At 36.5% G+C, this 22,388-nt stretch overlaps 1 protein-coding gene across 33 annotated transcripts in view; it reads right to left on the bottom strand.

The window, feature by feature from the left end:
* Positions 1-22,388, bottom strand: part of adgrb1a (adhesion G protein-coupled receptor B1a) — a 158,947-nt gene that overhangs the window by 100,046 nt on the left and 36,513 nt on the right. For 32 of the 33 annotated variants that reach the window (XR_015511895.1, XR_015511894.1, XR_015511896.1 and 29 more), the window contains exon 2: positions 8,213-9,135. Coding sequence is in view for 26 of the 33 variants with exons in the window: in XM_087287626.1 (XP_087143752.1) it covers positions 8,213-8,930 (718 nt within the window). In the remaining 7 variants the exon portion in view is untranslated. Of the gene's footprint in view, positions 1-2,140; positions 2,208-8,212; positions 9,136-22,388 lie in introns of those variants that run through there. The other variant, XM_087287653.1, reaches the window with a different exon arrangement.

The raw sequence follows: 22,388 nt of genomic DNA, 5'->3' as shown, positions 1-22,388 counted from the left end.
TAGCCTTACTGCTTTCTAACATTACAACAATATTTGCATTTTCATATAAGGCTGAAATAGAGCAACAATATAGGTGCACCATAATTTTAATATAAATAAAGCAGTACAAACTACAGAGTTAATCTAAGGCCATATATAATTGCAAAATTAAATATATATATATATATATATATATATATATATATATATATATATATATATATATATATATATATATATATATATATATATATATTAATTTTGCAAACAAGCGAAAAAATATTTTTGAGAAATAAAGATAAGATTTACCAACAAAAATAAAGATCTGCAAGGGAAAATTACATTTTGAGAAATAAAACTGAAATTTTGCAAATAAAAAGAGTTGCAAATAAAAAGCAGTGCAGAAAAGCTAAAATATTTGCAATTAAAAACAAATAAATCTATATATATATATATTAGCAAAACATTTTATAGCATTGCCTTTAAACCAAATGTTACAAGGGAACTTGGGTGTTTAAGGCAGGCTCGGAACTACTGCTCTGTAAGCCCACCTCGATGATACTGTGTCTCCAGCTGATGACTGAAATAAAGACAAATGCCGAAGTTCCCTTGGCTCTGCCCCCTTGTCAAATCAGGGCCATAAAGTAAAATGCACTGAAACATGAAGTGCAAAGAGAAAATAGGATCGCAAACTTAGGATTAACTTAAAAGAAAATCAAAATGATCATTACAATTGACTGGATAGGATTTGTAAAGGCAATGCTATAAAATGTTTTGCAAATATATATATATATATATATATATATATATATATATATATATATATATATATATATATATATATATATATATATATATATATATAGTTTTTTTTTTGCAAATATTTTAGGTTTTCTGCACTGCTTTGTATTTGCAGTTCTTTATTTTTGTTTGCAAATTTCATTTTTTATATCTTAAAATTTAATTTTCCATTTTTAGCTGTTTATTTGGTTAGCAAAATTTCTTTCATTTTTAATTTTTATAAATTTTTGCTTTGTGACTTATGGAAATTTCCTTTTTTTCTTTTAGTTTTTTTTCTTTGCTCAACACTTTATTTGTTGTTTGCAAAACTTTTTTTTATTATTTTGCAAGTATATATGGCCCTAGATTGACTCCATAACAAACACACTGAAACAAGTGGACTTTAAGAACCTCAAGAACACTATCTCAACTTTCATGTCTTTGTTTTGTACTAGAAGGGCTTCAAAACTACACTGTTGGATGACAAAATATGCCTATAACAGTTTTACAACATGGTGCATAGTGTGCAGTCAGGGACCCAGCTGAAGAAAGAAGGAAAGATCATGCATTAGTACCTCTGATTAACCCAGCCTTCAAATTGGGGACTTGACAGTGTACATTCCTGAGTGTGTCTCTCTCTGAGCTAATGTTCCTATGGAAACCACTTTGGTGACACATGTATGTTCCAGTGCCTAAGGTGCATTAGATATTCCTATTCCAGTGCCCATCTGTGGTGGCTCTCAAAACGACGAGGCTTTATCAGGCAAATAACCTCTAATCCCCCCTAATCAAACCATTCATCTCTCCCCTCTGAATCTCTCCTGCTGGCTTTCACTGGGTCAATCTCAGCATGTTAGGAGAGATTTTCTATCTTTTATAGATTGTGTTTTGTATGGACTGTGGGTTAGATGTGACTCTAGAGATATGAGAGGGGTAATCATACAGATGGGTTAGAGAGCCCTATACAGCACTGTTGTCTTTCGCTCTCCATCAGAGGCACCCACACACAAGCTTTACAGGAGCCATGTCTTCGCTAATAAGCAGCCCTCTAGGACTTTTTAGAGCTGAGAGTATGTGTATGTGACAGCAGTGTACTAAACATGTACATGGTTTTCCATTGAGCTTTGAATAAATTTCAGGCACAGCATTTTTAAAATGATAACAATGCTGTTTTATGTAGTTCAACTGGTAGATAGCGATATACCGCATGTCTGTACACATCTAGTCTTGTAGTGTCTTTTTGTTTTTTTGGTTGTCAAGCAAGGCTGGAGCAACACGCCACAACGTTTATGCTTCTTTCCAATAATTGCGGCCAGGTTCCAGTGAAAGTGATAATGTATTACCAAAGGCCAGACCATAAATATCATAATTGTGGGAATACCTTGGATCAGGGGTCACCAATCCTGTTCCTGGGGAGCTACCTTCCTGTAGATTTCAGTTGCAACCCTGACCAAACACACCTGTCGGTAATTATCAAGTGCTGCTTCAGGTCTTATTAATTTGGTTCAGGTGTGTTTGATCAGGGTTGGGGCTGAATGAGCTCTATGCACAGCTAGAGTTTTCAAGCCAATGATAAACTTCTGGTGAAAGCTTAATGGGACTATTTTCGATTTTTACAAGGTTGTTTTTACAGCATCAATGTTGTAATGTAATACAATAAATTCAGTTAAAAAGACTTAAGCATTCATTTAGTTGTTCAAGCGTAAAACGAGATCAAAGACCAATGTAATCACTAGCATTATCAGTAGCAACAGGTTAGCGCAGAAATAATATTTAAAAATACTGGGGTAAAATAAACTGTCATGTTTTAAAGACATGGCAAGGAGAAATGGAATTTATTGCAATGCTTCTTGTCCGGTCTGAGACCCCCTTTATATTATATATTTAACAGGCAGTGAAGATCGCTGATTTTGAAAGAAATCAGATCTTAAACATGACAATTTTGTAATGGATTGGAGGGTTCACGTGGGTCTTTTTCAAAACACAGTAAATTAATTAGATTATTAAAAAAGTTGAATAATCACTATAAAAACTATTGAAAAATCATCAATAGATTATATTGACAAAAACACTTTCAAAAGTCATGCTTTTGTAATATTTATTGTAAACTACAACATTTTTATGAATCGCATGCATGATTAATTAAATTATCTCTGACAAACTTCTACACTGTAAACCCAGCTGTTGTCATTACTAACGATATTAAATAAATATAGTTTGACATTACTTAAAATACCAAGTTTTGGCATTAAAACTTAAACAGGTGTTTTTAACTTACTCATTAGGCAGCAACATTTTTTTTTATATATATTTTATGTTCTCTAAACTTAACATTTTAATTTCTTTAAACGATTCACCAAGTCTCTGTTTAAAAGGATTGGTTGTGCTCGAAATTCTGCCATAAGTAGTTATTTAAACGCTTACATTTAAAATATGCATTTTTTCTTAATTGATATACACACAGACTCTGTGACTTGGTCACTCTGTGGCTCAGTGGATAGCACTGTCTCCTCACAGCCAGAAGGTTACTGGTTTGAGTCCTGGCTGGGTCAGTTGGCATTTCTGTGTGGAGTTTGCATGTTTTCTCCGTGTTGGCGTGGGTTTCCTCAGGGTGCTCCGTTTTCCCCCACAGTCCAAACTCATGTGCTATAGGTGAGCTAAATTGTCCGAGGTGTATGTCCTGGTCCTCCAGGTTGAGCGTTGGGCTAACTACCCACCTCGTAAAAATGTGATGTTACAAACACCAACATGGTGCGGCTAAATATCAACTTATCTGTACTTTAACATTTAAGTTATCTGTAACTAAACATTAAATTTATCTGTACTTAAACATTCATTTTATCTGTACTTAAACATTCATTTTATCTGTACTTAAACATTTAGGTTGTCTGTAATTAAACATTTAAGTTATATGAATGAACGTCGCCTCGTGGTTCCATCCCAAAGAGGGAAGAAATCACTTTCGCGAACGCTCACACTCAATCTGCCAATGCAATGTAGCTGTTGGATGGTTTCAAAAGATTTGGAATTTTGTTTAAATAGACTGCTTTTATGATATACTTTATTTACATCCTTTTTTCATTTTGAAAGATCCTGTCCCATGCAGTTTTGTAAACTACTGAGATAAGAACGATACATGAGTCATGATGACATGTCATGTCAAAAATTAACAGCTCTTAGGGAGGCAGGGGGGTTGAATTGTTCCTTTCAGTGACATAATTTAGTGAGGATATTCTACTTTGTTTTGCTATTTTTTTTTTATCAACGATCTTTCTCATTGCAAATCAGTCATTTCTTCATTGCCATTAAGCATTTCCCTGGTGCAGATTTACAGTAGAGAGACAGTATTATAACTTTAACAAACAGAAGGCAGGGTCATTGTAAATAGAGATGATATTGCTGAAACAGCTTCAGTCATAAAGTAAACAATAAAAAAACAACTATATATTCTCCTAAACAACAATGTAATGCTCTCTTGAAACAAACACCCTCAAAAATCCCTGGTGAAAGTGTGCATGAAATAACGATGAACCCCTACAGCAAGACAGATGTCTGACAAATCCCTCCACCCCCCCATCCCCTGAAAGTGTTTACAATAGGCTAGTCACAGTCTCACGGCTAACATAGGTTCTTAAAACACACATACACACCCTAATGCACACCAAACCTGGGGCACTTTTTATTATCAAGCATAGAGGCAGTAAAACTGCTTAATTAAAACATGAATATTTCATGAGCTCTGGAGAGCTGTGGATGGGGCCACGAGCTTGCATTGGCAACATTAGGAGAACAAGAGCAAGAGAGAGAAAAAGATACAGAAACGGACAGACCATCCGTCCAGCAGAGATAAGCACTGTGCTTATCCTTTTCAGAGCAGTGGGAGCACTTTTATAAGTCATACACTAAAAATGTGTGTACCCCTGGTGGCCAAACATGTTCATAACACACACACCCCCACACGCAGTGACAGAGCGCCGCCTGCACAACCATTTTCAGCTATCCACAATGAAATGGTTCAGCATGAAATGGGCAGACTAGTGTGGAGGACTGTGTGTGCTTGTGTTTACTGAAAACGAGACATGACCATAACAAAACAGTGATGAGTTAAATCTTGCTATTGTGACTTAACACGAAGAACTGTGAACTATGAGGGCAGTCACTTTAAATTTCTTCATTTAGCAACATCACAGCCAAGCTATTATCGACACCGCTTTCAAATCAAAGCTCCTTGCTGAGAAATAACAAGTGTGTGCTTTCATCTAGCTTAACCAAAGCTCTCGGAGACACATCGGTCTCAAACAGCGAAAAGTGCAAGTCATGAGGATAGTATTTTCTCGTCTGCTTTGTCGTCGTGTCACACCTGAAATTCTCTCCTAGCTTTTTCTCACTCGACTCCTTTTTTCCATTCTGTCTCTCAAATCCAGCCCATAATCTGTCACTGCTCTAAGCTGCGAGAGATGAATCTACTCATCATCCATGATGCCTCTGAGCAATGGGTCACATTCACACAATAGACACGCCTTTAGCATTTTAAGATGGCACGCACACTCTCTCTCTCATGTGTCCCTTTATTTAACTCTCCATTTTCCTCTTAGGAACTAAAGAGAGGTGGGGTACTTGCACATATGGGAAGATGTGGGAAAATAGAGGCTACACATAAAAATGACAACCAGCCATTAAGACTGGGGTCGGGGATATCCATGGAGGGTTCTAGAGAGTAGCATCGTAATGATTCACAGCCTGTCTTTCAAAACTCATCTTTCTTTTGCCTTTCTACTCTGCTGCGTCCGATGGGCACAGTTGGACATTTCTGGCTCACCTCCCAAGCTTATGATCAATTTGTGAGATGTTCTCTCATTATCACACTTCCCGTCCATCTATTCATATGGCTAGCTTGTCTTATGGTCCATTCACAAGCAATACGTTGTGTGTACATGCATTAGATGAAAGTCTTTGACTCTAAGGGGTCTTTAATAGCTTTTAAAAGTTTTAATTCCCTTTTTAAAGGCACTCTTTGAAGAGATTAATTCCTTTGGAGTTTTAAAAACAAAGTTAAAATCATCTAACTTCCTTGTATTTTGGTTGAAATAGATAAGGTTCAGGATCTGCACTAGGGCTGTATGATATTGGAAAAATCTATCATTGTGATATTTTTTGATTCAGCGATATGTATTGCAATATTAATACAATTTCACTAGATGAGTTGAATAAGTATTTGGATTAGTTATTAGAAATGTTATATTTTAGATTGATTGGGATGATTCTGTATAGGAATGCATAAAATATAAACAATCCACAAGCATAGCTAAATTCAATGAAGAAATTAAATGAACAGCATTTTATTATTTTCCAGAGGAGTCAAACTGCATTCAGGTATACTGTAAATGTAAAATACCCCTGCATAGTCTTAGTTTTATAAACAATTCTATCTAATCAATCATTATTAAATTTAAAACCAACCCAGGCTCTTTCTGAAAACGTACCTCCATGGCCATGAAATACATCCCAGGAGGTATGTTTTATTTAATTTTTTTGCAGTTTTTGTTTTCTCAAATCCACGAGAGGCCGCTGTTTATGTATCTCAAATTTCTTCCCCGAGTGCCATTCGCGCCTGCTGTTCTCACATGAACCCATCATGGGCAGCTGTTGACAAACTGTTTGAATGACTGACAGACTGACCCACCCTTCTCCTTCCCTAAACCCAACCAATTTTATTGATTGACTTGCCCACCAACTTCCCTAAACCCAACCAACAATTTTTAAAAGCAATCCAGAAAAAGAAAAGCCCTTGTGTGGTTTTTACCACATTTTCAAATTTTGCCACATTCTCACCCTGTTATTTACTTGTTTATTTCATCTTTTGGATTCTGCTTTTGTCTTGCCTGCTTTCTGGAACTGTTCTTCGGCAGTCTCAAACTTTCTGCGTGTCAAGTCCACCAACATACATGGCGAGCTAATGGGACAAACTGGTTACAGAAGGAAAGCTGTCCATACTGAGGTAATCGGTCAGCTAGTAAGCACGAAAAGGAATAGCGTTATACTGCCCCGTAGCGTTTGTTTAAAAAATTAAATGCAGCTATATGTACCTCTGGCTACATAATTTGCGGTCTCCAAAAATGAATGTAGGAATCAGTTTTCAGAATGCCTATGTTGTTAAAAAGAACAATTTCTCATTTAAACCCTTCACACAGTCACAGGCCAATAATATAATCCAAACTCAACATTGCGTATACACACAATGTGATTATAGCAAATGATTACATTGTGATATTGATGCTGAGACGATACATTGTGCACCAAAAATATATAAATATTCAGAATTGTCTCTCATGAATGTCTCCATGTTGCAAGGCATGTTCCCTTGGAAGTAGGTGGTTGTGCTTGTTATATAGATGTATTTTCAGGCACTGCGTTATATCAATGTGCCTACTTCAGCCATGGTATGGCAGCCAAAATTCATTGATTTTTACACTGGAATAAGAACATTTCCTAGTCATAAATCCTTAGAAAATAGCAACTTTTCATTCTCCTTCTGTCTTAGTAGACAATGTAACTACAGAGGAGTCAAGCTTATTGATGAAAAGTTATTTAACTCTGGTATTTTAACTCTTTTTAGCTAATGGTCTAATCCAATTAAATGATCGTTGGTAACCTATGCTAAAAGGGATCTTGTCTGACCCAGAGATCAGCTGCATTAAACAAATGATGAAACAAAACTGCTAAACTCTAAGAAAGTTGTAAACTGAACCTATTTTAAAAACAAATATGCACAGTGTTACTTTAACAGATGCATTTGTTTTCAGTGAATGCTTTTAGTTTTTAGTTTTTTTTTCTTTTTCAGTCAGTTTTGAACACTCTGAGCTGTAGACTTCTGAAATTTTATTTTGTTTTTACCAAACAGGAAAGACATAAAAAGAAAAAAAGAGCATAAAGTCCACTAAAAGGTCACACAGTGCAGTGGCTGAGTGATCTTCCAGCTCAGTGGCTACAGCCTCTCCCAGGGCTTGAGTTTCTGTGCCACATTCAGTCTTGGAAAAGAGATCACATCATAGCACTGAACTCAGTAACTGGCCCCATTTTTTTCCTAATAATCAATCGCCAAGAGCAGCACCACCACTATCCTGTGACACTCCCAGAGCATGTCTGCCGCATCAACTCTCCCACGGGCCGATCCAATATCCCTATCTGAACCCTCACAGGATCACACATGGCGCCAAGAAGCCAAGGTCACCCAGCTAGGACACATCAGCTGAAACCTAAAACTCCTTTTACCTCCCTTCTCTTTTTTTTTAACCTGCATCAGTTCTCTCTGAACTCTTGTTGTGTATCTTCAGCTTTGATTCTTTTGTTTATTTGCTAACAAATATGACAAGCTACCAACCTTACAGTGGTGGAATAACAATTGAATAACAATCAAACCATGCTGAATTATAACTAGACAAAACTGTCTTACCGCTATTGTCAGTTTCAGACGCTCCTTCTTTCACAACAGGGATGCAGTTTTCCAGAAAGACCCCATCTCGATAGCATCCATTGGATTCTTTGTCTAGTGGAGGCTGGTCCCAGCATTGGCATGGGGTCTGCATGATGCCACAGGGTCGGGTGGAAGAACTGTAGGTCAGGCAGTCCTCCAACCACTGGCAAAGCATTTGACACGCAGCCATGCTGGGGTTACGCTTCCCAACCACAAGATACTCCACTTTAAATTCCCCATCCCCATTTCTAGACCCAGCGCCTGCTCTAGGCAGCCCTTTCCGGATCTGCAGGAATTGTTTCCCAGCTTCCAAGAAGGCAACATGGGTAGAGGCATCGCACAGCTTCACCACTTCATCAAAGCTCTCCATTCCGAGAAAGGTCCGAGTCGTCTCTAAGAAGGAGTCAAACTGGAAGGTCCGGTGCTGCCGGGCAATGCAGTCTCTAGTTGGTTTTGTGACTTTGATGAAGATGGTGTAGCGCCGTGGATCAGGGTTCTGTAGGGTCCAGGTGCAGGGCATGCTGGGAAATGCAGAAGACGAGAGGAAGAATCCAAAGAAGCGGCTCTGGACTAATGTGGAGCAGCTGTCAGTCTCCGGACCAGAGGGGGCAGCGTTGAGCATGTCCATCCGCAGCAGTTGAAGAAGAGGGAACAGCAGGATCAGCGATGAACAGTTACCTAAAAATTTTGATATCATGGCTGTTAACAGCAGAAAAGAGTGAGGCTGAAGATAGCAAAGCCTTATTTTTGCGAGGTTTCTTGTAAATTTAGGATCGACAGCCTCGTTTTGTTGACTCGCCGATATTCTCTTATGTTTGCAGAACCGTCAGCTCAGGATGAGACGGAACCTTGGCTCATTGATCCAGTTTGCTGTCCATGATGCCAAACGCCCTCAGAGAGATCTGCAAGATTAGAGAAGACAGAAAAAAAGACTATGAGCCAGATGGGAAAACAACAGCAATTATCCATTGACCAGATAAGAGCGAGCATAATAACTTCAAAAGTGTGTAGACACTGACATGACTGACTTTGGTACTTAGAAATTACCACGCTGGGCTATATCGATCGAGAAGTGCCGCACCTGCGCTTCACATTCAAAAAGAACTCTTTGTTCCCCGTGAAGCAGTCACTTTCTACAAAAAAACGTCACCCTCAATCTTGTATTTCATCAGTGAGCTCAATAATTTGTCCAATTATGGGGCAATCAATTACAAAAATATGAACACCTGCTGTCATTCATTATTTCCAGTGCATTTGCTTCATGCCAAAATGATCAATAGCCTTAGTCCTCAGCGAATCATTAGGCTAAAAGCGGCTGGATCATCTCTCAGTCGGCCCGGATTGTCATTCTTTTCTCTGACAATTCAGTGTCTCGTGCAGTTTTACAGCACTTAAAGGCAAGAAATATGTGAGGTCACATGCAAGAGCAGTAGACAGACATCTTGGAGACTATTCTGATGTAATCCCAACATTTCCATGTGCCATTAGTCACTTTACAAAATGAGCACCCATGCACCAGGCTCACCCCAAGAGCCATATACCATACACGAAGATACCATGCCGTTTTTACTCTAGGTTAATCATCCTTATCTAAAGGCATTAGCTTTGTTCATCAGTAAGAAATGAGACGAACCCAGACAGGGGAAAGAGTGCACTGAGTCACACGAGTTTTATTAAATACTGAAGGATTCTGAAAATGGATGAAGAAAAATAGGAAGCTGGTGTGATATTTATAATGACCAGGATTACTTTATTATGTTAAATAAAACTGTTCAGCAAATATGATGTTATCCTTCCTTTCTCTATTGTTAATATATATTAATTATTATATAATTGTTACTATTGGCATTTATATAACAGTTCTGTCTGGTTCTTGAATCTGATTGGCTGATAGCTGTGCGATATTCTGCAAATATAAAATAGCACTCATCCAGCCTCTTCACTCTTGTGTATTACTCTGCCCACATACAGCAACAAGCAGAGGACACTACAGTTTGACAAATATTGCTGCTGTTGGACAGCATAAAGTACTTTTGAGGCTTTTTAGGCAAGTGTGTAGTTGTTTAGATTGCAACATTGCTGTTTATTTATAAGGATAGTGTCTATTTTAAATATTTATAATTTCTGAGAGACAGCGAATCGGCGGCCATTAGCCTGTCTTTGAGCACAGCAAAGACGGTTGACATTGTACATCCACAAGATGGCGATAGAGACCACATAATAACCTTGTAGAAGAGAAAAAGAGCGTAATTTCTAACTACTGCTGTCATATCATTATTAAATTGGTAAGTGACTTTCTAAGTCGATCTCTATTTTGTATGTTGTAGTGCTGTATTTATACCATAGTAATTGTATTGTACTGAGTGTAAGATGGGACTCACATATCAGGAATGTGTGTATTTTGTGTTGGCCACTCTTTTATAAGCCTGAGTTACTTTTTGGTTGGCCATCTGTTTGTTTCTAAGACGTCTCTTGTTTTCGTTACTGGAGACTAAATCAGTAAAAAGAAAGAAATAAGAAATGCCTGCATGTGTTTAACTTTTTTTTTTCTTATTGCAACACAACAGTAATCTTGCAGTGTTTGCTTTGCTTTGGCTTTTTTAGGGGATAATTATTGTGATCTCCGATAGCAACAGAGAAGTGCTGGGAAATCTCTGTAGACTGATGGCAATTCATAAATTCCATTTCATAATCTTAAATAGTCAGCGAAATCACTTGTTTTGTCATCACTTTGGATATTACGCTGATCATTCAAACACTAGCTCTAAAGTGACATTTTTTATACACAAGATTATGTCGTTGAACAGTTGCATAAATGCAATACCATGCTTGTAGCGTGTGCGATATGACTGTATATAGTGAATGGTGGGACTTCTTGTGCCGATGCATGCCTCCTACCAGTGCCAACATACAGCCATATCGAACTGCTACTCATGTGATATTACTTATATATACCACATTTTACTGAAACACAATTGAGAAGGGCATTTTGAACGTGTGGGTGAGATTGATGTGTGTGTCTGGTAAAGTGTGCATTCTTTACTAAAAGAATCAAACCAAGAGATTTTACAAAAATGAATACAGTTTATTGAATGTGTTTAAGTTAGTGTTCACACTGCAAAAAATGCTTTTCTTACTTGGATTTTTTTGTCTTGTTTGTAGTCCAAATATCTAAATGTTCTTAAATCAAGAAGCATTTTCTAGACAAGCAAAACATGTTGTCTTATTTTAAGAAATAATAAGCCAAAATGAAGTGAGTTTTTCCTTAAATCAAGCTAAATAATCTGCCAATGGGGTAAGCAAAATAATCTTATCACAAATCGAAAAACAAGATTATTTTGCTAACCCTATTGGCAGATTATTTTGCTTGATTTGTGGAAAAACTCACTTCATTTTGGCATATTATTTCTTAAAACAAGACAATATGTTTTGCTTGTCTAGAAAATGATTCTTGATTTAGGAATTTGTAGATATTTGGACTAGAAACAAGACAAAAAAAAAAAGTAAGACAAGTATTTTTGCACTATTTTGTGTTAAGTTAAGCAATTCACAACTGAAATGGTTCTTCAATAGTCAACATTTTATGTTGATTCATTCATGCATTTTTTTTTTTTTTTTGCTAATTTTACTTTGAAACAACCAATAATTTTAGTTGATTTAAGTCATTTTAAGTGAGCTTTAACATGTTGGCAAAGTGTTTCAATTATAACAATTTTGTATGTAGCTCAAATCTAAAAATCAAGCTGAATTAAAAGTGGGTTATTATAATTATAAACTTTCTTCTTTTGGACATTACAATTGCTCAATCAATTCATATTCTAATTTCAGTGAAAGAAGACAACTCATGCCCAACTGAGCCTTGTTTCTCTCAAGGTTTTTTTTCCTTCACTTTTGTAAATTGGTGAAGTTTGTTCTTCACCACTGTCGCCACTGGCTTGCTTGTTTTAGGACTTGTGGAGCAGCGCACCGATGGATTTGCTCTTCAGTGTTCAGATTTTTAGTAGTGAAAATTAAACCACACTGAACTAAACTTCATCTCTAAAAACTGGACTTCTATGCTAAGCTGTTTTGACACAATCTACATTGTAAAAGTTCAATAGAAATAAAATAAATTGAATTGAACAACTGGTCATTTAGATAATGTCTTTAAAATAGGAATTTGCATCTTTAAAGTGACAAATTTAAGCCCTTAACCTCTCTCATCAAAGACTTAATTTTGCAGACCAAGTAGCACAGCCAGGGGTGAAAAGCAGACCAGAATGCAGGATGTGGCTGACAGCACAGGTGGTTTCTTTTTGTGTGTGTGTGCAGATAATATAAAAAAAGCTCCAATTGATCTAAGCATGACCTCAAACATTGCCTTCCACACACACACAAACACAATGGCAGAAATCTGCTTGGTACTAGATAAGCTGTGTTCAGGATGCTCAAAGCAAAAGTCTTTTACTGAAAGAGTGGGTGTTTTTTCGAACAGAATAAACAGTGCTTTTGATGCCAGTGGTATCCGTAATGAAGCAGGAGGGTGTAATCATCTAATCCGTGGCTTAACTTAGCCTTGACGTTTACCAGGACATTCTCAAGGCTGAAGCTCATACAGCTCTACTGAAGCGAGGATGAAAAGTCATCTGCTTTCTACTGCCACAAGAAATTTTGCTATCCCAGCATGCACTGGAGGAGTACTGTGAGTTTCGAGAGGTGGCCGGCTCATTACAGACATGTCTTGTTTATTGATCAGCAGCAGTGACACACCGAAAACTGCTATTCGGCTAATTGAGCCCTCGCTTTACCACTCCATGTTTCTCTGGGAGGACAGAAAAGCTTTACAATGGATATCATGGATAGGAAAATAATACACTAGACTCTGGTAAGAAAAGAAAACAAAAACATAGATGAGTCTGGTTTTAGTTCATTCAATGAAAGTCGGTTCCAAAACAACATTGGACTCCATTAACTTTCTTTGTATGGATGACAGAGGCATTTTTCTTTTTGTTCTCTGTTCTGTTTCTCAGATAAAGGAAAGTCATACAGATTAGGAACGAGATGAGAGCGAGTAAATAAAAAAACACTATATTTTTAAAGCTTTTCTTTAGCCTTAAAAAAAGTTATCAAAACTGGCCATGATAACACTGATCCATGAAAACAGTTAAAACACTAAAAGCAGATAATGTTACTTACCAGCAAAACGGATAAGTTTAAGGATAGGCAATCAGATAATCTCAACTTTAGGTTCTAAATAGAGCAAGCTAACTATCACTGATTTCAAGCTGCCAAGCAACTAATATTCTAAATGTAACGTACCATGTCTGTGCAATTTTTATAACAATTCTTAATATTTTAGTTGATTTCCAAAAAAAAAAAAAAAAACTATGTAAACATATCTGTACTGTTATTTATTTTATTTATTATTTATCATATATAAAGTTATATCCAGATAGCAAAATTCATTCACAATTAAGCCATAGCAATACCACATATCAGCCAGAATTCAACCAAATGGACCAGAACTTACAGTATTCTGGTCCACAGTTTGCTTTTATTTTGGCCCAGAACCAGCAAACATCAGATACTTACATCTAACCCACATAGCCAGAGTTTGCTGTGCCAAATATTTGTCAAAAGTGGCCCACATGTCTTTAGATGATTGGGCCACATTTGTCATATCATGTCTGGGCCACTTTAGGCTCACAGCCACATTAGCCAGAGCTAACTGTGCCAAATATTTGCCAAAAGTGGCCCACATATGTCTTAAGATAATTGGGCCACATTTGTCATATCACTTCTGGGCCACTTTAGGCTCAAAGCCACATTAGCCAAAACTTACTGTGCCGAATATTTGCCAAAGGTGGCCCACATATGTCTTAAGATTATTGGGCCACATTTGTCATATCACATCAGAGCCACTTTAGGCTCACATCCACATTAGCTAAAGCTTACTGTGTGAAATATTTGCCAAACGTGGCCCACATATGTCTTAATATAACTAGACCACATTTGTCATATAACTTCTGGGCCACTTTAGGCTCACAGACACATTAGCCAGAACTCACTGTGCCGAATATTTGCCAAAAGTGGCCAACATATGTCTTAAAATAATTGGCCCGCATTTGACTTATCACATCTGGGCCACTTTGTGCTCACAGCCACATTAGCCAGAGCTTACTGTGCCAAATATTTGCCAAAAGTGGCCCACATATTTATAATAACTGGCCCACATTTGCACCTACACATGTGAGCCACTTTGGGTTTAGATCCAGATTACCCTTAAATGACTATGCCATATTTTTGCCAACTGTGGCCCACATTTGTCCTCTGTCATTTGGGCCAAACTTAACAATTTCCACATGGGCCACTTTAGCTTCACATACAGATTTAATTTTGCCATACGTGCCAAATCTATGCCTCAAATGGGCCATATATGAATTGGAAACTTTGGCACCCTTTTGCCATTGCACAGGTGGGCCACTTCAGGCTCATGTTCATATTGTCTGGGCCGAAAGAAGACCATCTGTGCCGCATAACTGCCTAAAGTAACCCACATTTGTATGCTAGGTAACATTTTATTTTGATGGTCCATTTGAGTATTAGACTGTCTGCTTAATATGTTAATACTGCTCCTTCAACAGATATTTAACTGACTATAAGAAACTTTGCAAGTACATGTCAACTTACATAAACCCTAACCCCAATCTAACAGTCCACTTATAATCTAATTAGAATTAGTTGGCATGTAGATGCAATGTAACTGAAATTCAACAAACGGACCATAAAAATAAAGTGTGACCGTATGCCATCTGGGTACATTATTCTGCAAGCACAGGCTGTTTCTTTTTTAATTGTTAATTAAATGTATAATTTGCATAAATAACCAACATTATATGTGTTGTTCACAATAGCAATTAAAAAAATTTAAGATTTAAAGAGAGTTTACCCAAATATAAAAACTGACTCGCTAATTGCTAACTCCTAAGTGATTTCAATCTTTTATGAATTTATTTTTTTCCATTCAACACAAAAGAAGTTGGTTTGAAATATGTTAGAAAACCTGTAACCATTAAATCGATGTAACATGTCTTCTTTTGTGTTCAAAAAAACTCAAGTGGTCAGACTTTGATTACAGATTATTAAAACTTTTTTTATCAGTTGATTACCTGAAGTAATTAATAGATTAACTAAATAAATATATATACTGTATAAATAAATAAATAAATAAATAAATAAATAAATAAATAAATAAATAAATAATCTAAAATATAATAATAAGCACTATCAAAATAATCATCATGCATTTTGATTTTACATTGACTTTAAGCAGAATTAACACTAGGTATTCAAAAAATTATTATGTTGGGAAAATAATTTCCATAAATACTTTTAAAATGCCTGTTTTTATTTCAGAGTTTAATTTAGAGTTTGGAGCAGCAAGATCTGAAATGTAACTCTTGTGTGAATGGAAGTCAATGGAAAGAAACGTGCACAGTGACCGCTCCTTTATGCATACTCCAAGTCAATGGCATTCACACTCGAAAGTGTTTCCTAATCTGTCACTCTCACATATGTGTCAAGTGTGTCAAGATCGCTTTCATGCTGTCAAGCCATTATGGAAACACCGCCTGCTTCTCACGCACTGCTATCTGAATATGTTGAAAAATTGCCCTAAGCAGAAAAAAATAGTGTATTAGCACTTATTTCAGGAATAGATAAAAAGAGCAAGTATGAAAAATCCAGGTTGAAAGATTACACCATGACTAGAAGAACCACATTCATTAAACATAATCAATGCTATTGAGGATAATCATGATGTCTCCAACCTCTCTGAAAACCCAAACCGTATTCGTTCAGATGGTCTGTTACTTTGTGTTGGGGTCTGCATGCTGTTTCATTATCTGTCAGCATGCAATCATCTGGAAATAGCGCTCAAGAATCGCCATTAGTTTGCACAGAAACACCGGGTTGGGGGAAAAAGCTGCAGGAGTTAGAGGACAAATAGATGAGAAAATGAGCAACAGATAAAGAGAGAGACGCAAGAGAAGACAGCCTGTCGTTTCTCATGGGTGCTCTCGTTCATCGGCGTCTCTTTCTGCGCTCCGCCCCTTATTTATTTTTTTTCCCTTCCTCTCAAATTAAAGAGCTACAATGACACCCCGGCGAACAAGGTTATTTGAGCAAAGCAGAAGGCAACAAGCACTGCTGCCTCTTTCAAGACCAACCTCATTCTCCTCTATTTGCGCTCCGGCATCTGTGACAACAAGCGCTAGGCCTCACGCGGTCGCCGAATTAAAGAGATAATTATCTGTCTCTGGTGATGAATGTGTTTACCGTGCTAAATGCCAGGCCTTCTTTCATCAACTTACAAACCGTTGCTTTTCCTATCAGACAAAGTACAGGATGAAGAGGGATCTTGCATCAGAAAACAGTTAATGTCAAATGGAGGTTCTTTCGCACTTAAAAAGTCCTTCTGAGTCCTCATTCGCTAACTCACTCACTTTACTTCAGCTTAGCTTTCTAAGTCCAAGTCTAAATCTGTCAAATTTAGGGTATTGTGGTTGCAATAATTTTACTTTTACAAATATACGCTTGAAATTTTGATATTTTACGGTAATCTACCTTTAAAAATGTTATTTTAGCTGCTTAACTACTTTTGTAGAATGATTTGAATCAACACAATTTTTTTTAAAACTTGATAAGGAGTTTTTTTTTTTTTTTTTCACTTTTTAAGAACAGTAACCTATCATTTTTAACTTTAAAAGCGCATTTTAATACAATTTTTGACATTTTGAGTCAGTAGTTACACTGTATTTCAATACTGGTCATTATGGTGGTACTTGGAGATGTATACAGTGAGGATCGAAAGTTTGGGCACCCCAGGTAAAAATTTGTATTAATGTGCGTAAAGAAGCCAAGAAAGATGAAAAAATCTCCAAAAGGCATCAAATTACGGATTAGACATTCCTTTAATATGTCAAAAAAGTTAGATTTTATTTCCATCAATTACACTTTCAAAATAACAGAAAACAAAAAAATGGTGTCTGCAAAAGTTTGGGCACCCTGCAGAGTTTATAGCATGCACTGCCCCCTTTGGAAAGCTGAGACCTGACAGTGTCATGGATTGTTCTCAATCATCTTCTGGAAAGACCAGGTGATGTCAATCTCAAAGGTTTTAAATGCCCAAACTCATCAAACTCATCTGACCTTGCCCCAACAATCAGCACCATGGGTTCTTCTAAGCAGTTGTCTAGAAAACTGAAACTGAAAATAGTTGATGCTCACAAAGAAAGGGAAAAGGCTATAAGAAGATAGCAAAGCGTATTCAGATGCCAATATCATCTGTACGGAATGTAATTAAGAAATGGCAGTCATCAGGAACAGTTGAAGTTAAAGCAAGTTCTGGAAGACCAAGAAAAATATCAGACAGAACAGCTCGCAGGATTGAGAGAAAAGCAAGTCAAAACCCACGTTTGACTGCACAATCCCTCCAGAAAGATCTGGCAGACACTGGAACTGTGGTACACTATTCCACCATAAAGAGATACTTGTACAAATATGATCTTCATGGAAGAGTCATCAGAAGAAAACCTCTTCTACCTCACCACAAAGATCAGCGTTTGAACTTTGCAAATAAACATATAGACAAGCCTTATACATTTTGGAAACAAGTTCTGTGGGTTAAAATAGAACTTTTTGGCCAGAATGAGCAAAGGTACGTTTGGAGAAGAAAGGGCACAGAATTTAATGAAAAAAACCTCTGTCCAACTGTTAAGCATGGAGGTGGTTCAGTCATGGTTTGGGCTTGTATTGCATCCAGTGGCACAGGGAACATTTCACGAGTTAAAGGAGAAATGGATTCATCAAAATTTCTGTAAATTTTGGATGGTAACTTGATGCCATCTGTGAAAAAGCTAAAGTTAAAGAGAGGATGGGTTCTACAAATGGATAATGATCCTAAACACACCTCAAGATCCACAATGGATTACATCAAGAGGTGTAAACTGAAGGTTTTGCCGTGGCCTTCACAATCTCCTGACCTCAACATTATTGAAAATCTATGGATAGACCTTAAAAGAGGTCTGCTGACAGACAGCCCAGAAATCTTAAAGAACTGGAAGACTTTTGCAAGGAAGAATGGGCAAAGATACCTCAAACAAGAATTGAAAGACTCTTGGCTGGCTACAAAAAGCGTTTAGAAGCTGCGATACTTGCCAAAGGGGGCAGTACAAGATATTAACTCTGCAGGGTGCCCAAACTTTTGCAGACGCCATTTTTTTGTTTTCTGTTATTTTGAAAGTGTATATGATGAAAATAAAATCTAACTTTTTTGACATATTAAAGGAATATCTAATCTGTAATTTGATGCCTTCTGGAAATTTTTCCATCTTTCCTTGGATTCTTTATGCACATTAATACAAATTTTTACCTGGGGTGCCCAAACTTTCGATCCCCACTGTATATATATATATATATATATATATATATATATATATATATATATATATATATATATATATATATATATATATATATATATATATATATATATATATTTATTTATTTATTTTATTTTATTTATTTTTTTTGAGGTGGTACTTGATGAAAAAAAGTTTGAGATCCACTGGTTTAAACGATTTGTGCTGGAAAAACATTAATGAATTGTGTGGGACCCTGCATTTTTTCTAGTGAACACAAAACAAATGATTTTGTTGTTTGTTGAAAGTACTTATTTAAAATGAGCTGAAACAGTAAGAGGTGTAAGGGGTGACAACTTAATTGTTTTATATTTCATTGACCTAAATTTGTTAGTTAATTTAATTGATCTGTTAGGTCTAGAGCTGTCTTGATAATGGAATTTGGTACTGATCAGTACTGCAATTTTAAAAACCATTTCCATTTCCCGCGAACATTTCCGTACTCTTTAAGCTGTGTCAGCTTACAGACAAACCAGCTGATCATTGTAATTTTGAACCGCTCCACCATCCTTGTATCTGAACTGCCAATCACAGTCATTTCTGTTGAGCATGTAAACACAATGCCAAATCAGCTGTTTAAGAACATGCTCAACACGCTTAAATGTTAGCGGAAAATTTACTTTTTAAAAATTTCAGTTTTATTTGATACCAAATTTCAGTATCGTGACAACCCTAGTTGGTATGATATGAATGAATTGTGTGGAACCTTGCATTTTTACTGTGTATCGTATTTCATTAATTTGTTATGAAGAACTAACACACATCATCCTTTTGTTCCACAGAGATCAAAACAACCATAATCATGTGGTGATGAGAAAAACAAATAGTATGATCACAAACAAATTATCCCACAAAATGAAAAGCATACTAATTGATAGAAGGCTCTATGTGTCAGCACAACTGCTAAAAAGCATCATGGTAAGACACATAAAATAATGTTACACATATTCTTTCATTCATTCACTATCTTTTCGGCTTAGTCCCTTTATTAATCTGAGGTTACCACAGCGGAATGAACCGCCAACTTATCCAGAATATGTTTTTTGCAGCAGATGCCATTCCATCTGCAACCCATCTCTGTGAAACATCCATACACAATCATTCACACTTATACACTAGTGACAATTTAGCTTACCCAATTCACCTGTACCGCATGTCTTTGGACTTGTGGGGGACACCGGAGCACCCGGAGCAAACCCACGCCAACATGGGAAGAACATGCAAACTCCACACAGAAACGCCAACTGGCCCAGCCGAGGCTCGAACCAGCGGCCTTCTTGCTGGGAGGCGACAGCACTAGCTACTGCACCACTGCTTTGCCCTGTTACACATATTATTTATCAAAATTGGATATAGCAAAAAAATCTAAAGTACATAACTGATGAGAAAAAACAAATAAAAAGTACCATAATGTCAACAATTGAGATTCGAAGTGGTGGGTGTGTGTGTGAACGTGACAGTTTATAGGTTCCCAGTACTGGGTTGCGGCATTTAAGGGCTGAAGTAGTTGGCGGTTCATTCCTCTGTGGTAGCCCCTGATAAATATGGGACTAAATGATTAAATGAATAAATGAATGAATAAATAAAAATTACTGTTAAGTAGTTTGCTGGTTTTTATTGTAGCAATTTTATCTTTTTTCCATTCAAATCATTGCCATTTTTTTACAGTGTTCTACCACATTAACATAACTCATTTTCATTATTTGCTCATTTACTATGGTTTGGAGGAGAATGGACTGTTTTTGGAGCTTGGCTTCATGTCTTTGTGATATGTAAAGATAAGCCTTTTCTACTTAAAATTCCATTTATTGGTTCCATGAAAGAAAAGAGTATAGTTCAATAGACTTTTGTGTGGACTATCATTTTAATTTCAACATTCAATGCTTCCTAGGTTAACTTTAAGCTCCCGAGTTAAACGTAAGCTATGTAAACAGATCAGAAGTAGCAGCATGCCTTATCTGTGCTGTCTCAAGCTGTCTGTGAACTAAGGGATCAGAGCTTGGCAGGGAGATTTACAGAACAAAGGTAAAACCTTTAAGTTTAAAATTAGGAGAAGGGATAAGGAAAGAGATCTTTGCACCCAAAAAAAAAACACTTTTTCTGTACGATATAGTACCATAGTGAGAAATGCAGGATTCTAAAGCTCTTGCCAGACAGTGTTATATTGAAATTCATTGTACTTCTTGTTCTCCATAATTATTCATCACATACTGCTTAGTATACGGAATCTGTTTTTCTCACAAGAAATTCTTATAAATTCTTAACCTAAGGTCAGACTAGGTGACATCATCTATTGTGGTTGTTAAGGAAACAATATATTTTCACTTCTTTTTAAATTAATCTTTTATTTATTTATTTTATACATTTTTTATATTATTTTATTTTACTTTATTCAAATTTCTTGGTACCACAGTAAAAATATTTATTTTATATAATATTATTTTATTGGATGGATGGAGATTTATTGCTCAACATAGATGAGTACACCCCTCACAAATCTCTAATTTAAATGAATATTTTCTAAAGGATGCTTTAGAATATTGTATTTGTAAATATACATTAGTTCAGCTATTACTGAAGCCAAAATCTAACCAAATAACTTTAAAAAAAAATGGTTCAAAAATATTAGCCCAAATGTACATATATGTTAGGGAAAAATATAAATAATACATTTTTTAAAATAGCAAAAATCAAGAGAAACAAAAATTATATACAATTTTGTTGAAATGTTGTAGTTTGTAATTTTATTCCAATATTTTGCATGAATTTACATGTATTATCTTTTCATTGATTGATTGATTGATTGATTGATTGATTGATTGATTGATTAGACATGGTGTAAGCTGAACACCCAAAGATAAAATGCCCTTGTATATTACTCTGATATATAATACAGCAGTTGGGTTTATCCATATTTGTCCAATAGATTAATCTATCAATTGATTAACTGATTGATTGGATAGCTCTTACACACACAGTTTTTCCCAGTTTTATCATTCCCATTAGCCAATCCGTGACATAATTTCTATTGGCCCAGGGGTGATTAATCACATGGCGTTTATGGCTCATGTGCTCAGCTCCAACCCTTCTCTGGTAGATGGGAACGCTAACAGCTTTCTCCTGGTACAACAGACCTTGACCTAAACCAGACCTGTCGTTTCCTAATGCAAAACAAAAGCCTATCGCTCACAGGTGGCTCAGAGACAGCCAGAGGTCAACATCACGATTTGATGAGACAAGGAAGTGGAGATGGACAGACTGGCAGGGGATAGAGAGAGTGCTAAAAGGACAAATGTCGAGGGGGAAGAGAGAAAACTGAACATCTGTTTGTGTGATGATCTAACAGGCTGTGTCTCCATGCTCTCTTTCCCCTGGCACGCCCGCTCCCGCACTGTTTGTTTTCTCTGTCATCTCTGCCACAGACTAGCGCTTACCTGACGCTAATTTCAATTAGGCGTCTAACTGTCTGAAGAAATGAATAAAGCTGAAGAGCCACATCAGAGACAGACTGTAGGAGACAGATAAAATATGAACAAAAGGACATGTCCGGGAAGCCCACATCAAGTATTTAGTAGGATCTTGAACCAGGTGCAAGCTGTGCTTTTTTAAAAAAAAATGTCCTTTACGATTGTTGCTGTTCAATTTGTGTGATATGAGTCCATTGAGATCTACTGTAAAAGCCAAAGCAGACATAA

The sequence above is a fragment of the Danio rerio genome, chromosome 16 (assembly GCF_052040795.2).
Source record: "Danio rerio strain M-AB ecotype USA chromosome 16, GRCz13ab, whole genome shotgun sequence".
NCBI lineage: Eukaryota > Metazoa > Chordata > Actinopteri > Cypriniformes > Danionidae > Danio > Danio rerio.
The sequence above is the reverse complement of the archived record's forward strand: the minus strand, read 5'-3'. Positions and strand labels throughout refer to the sequence as shown.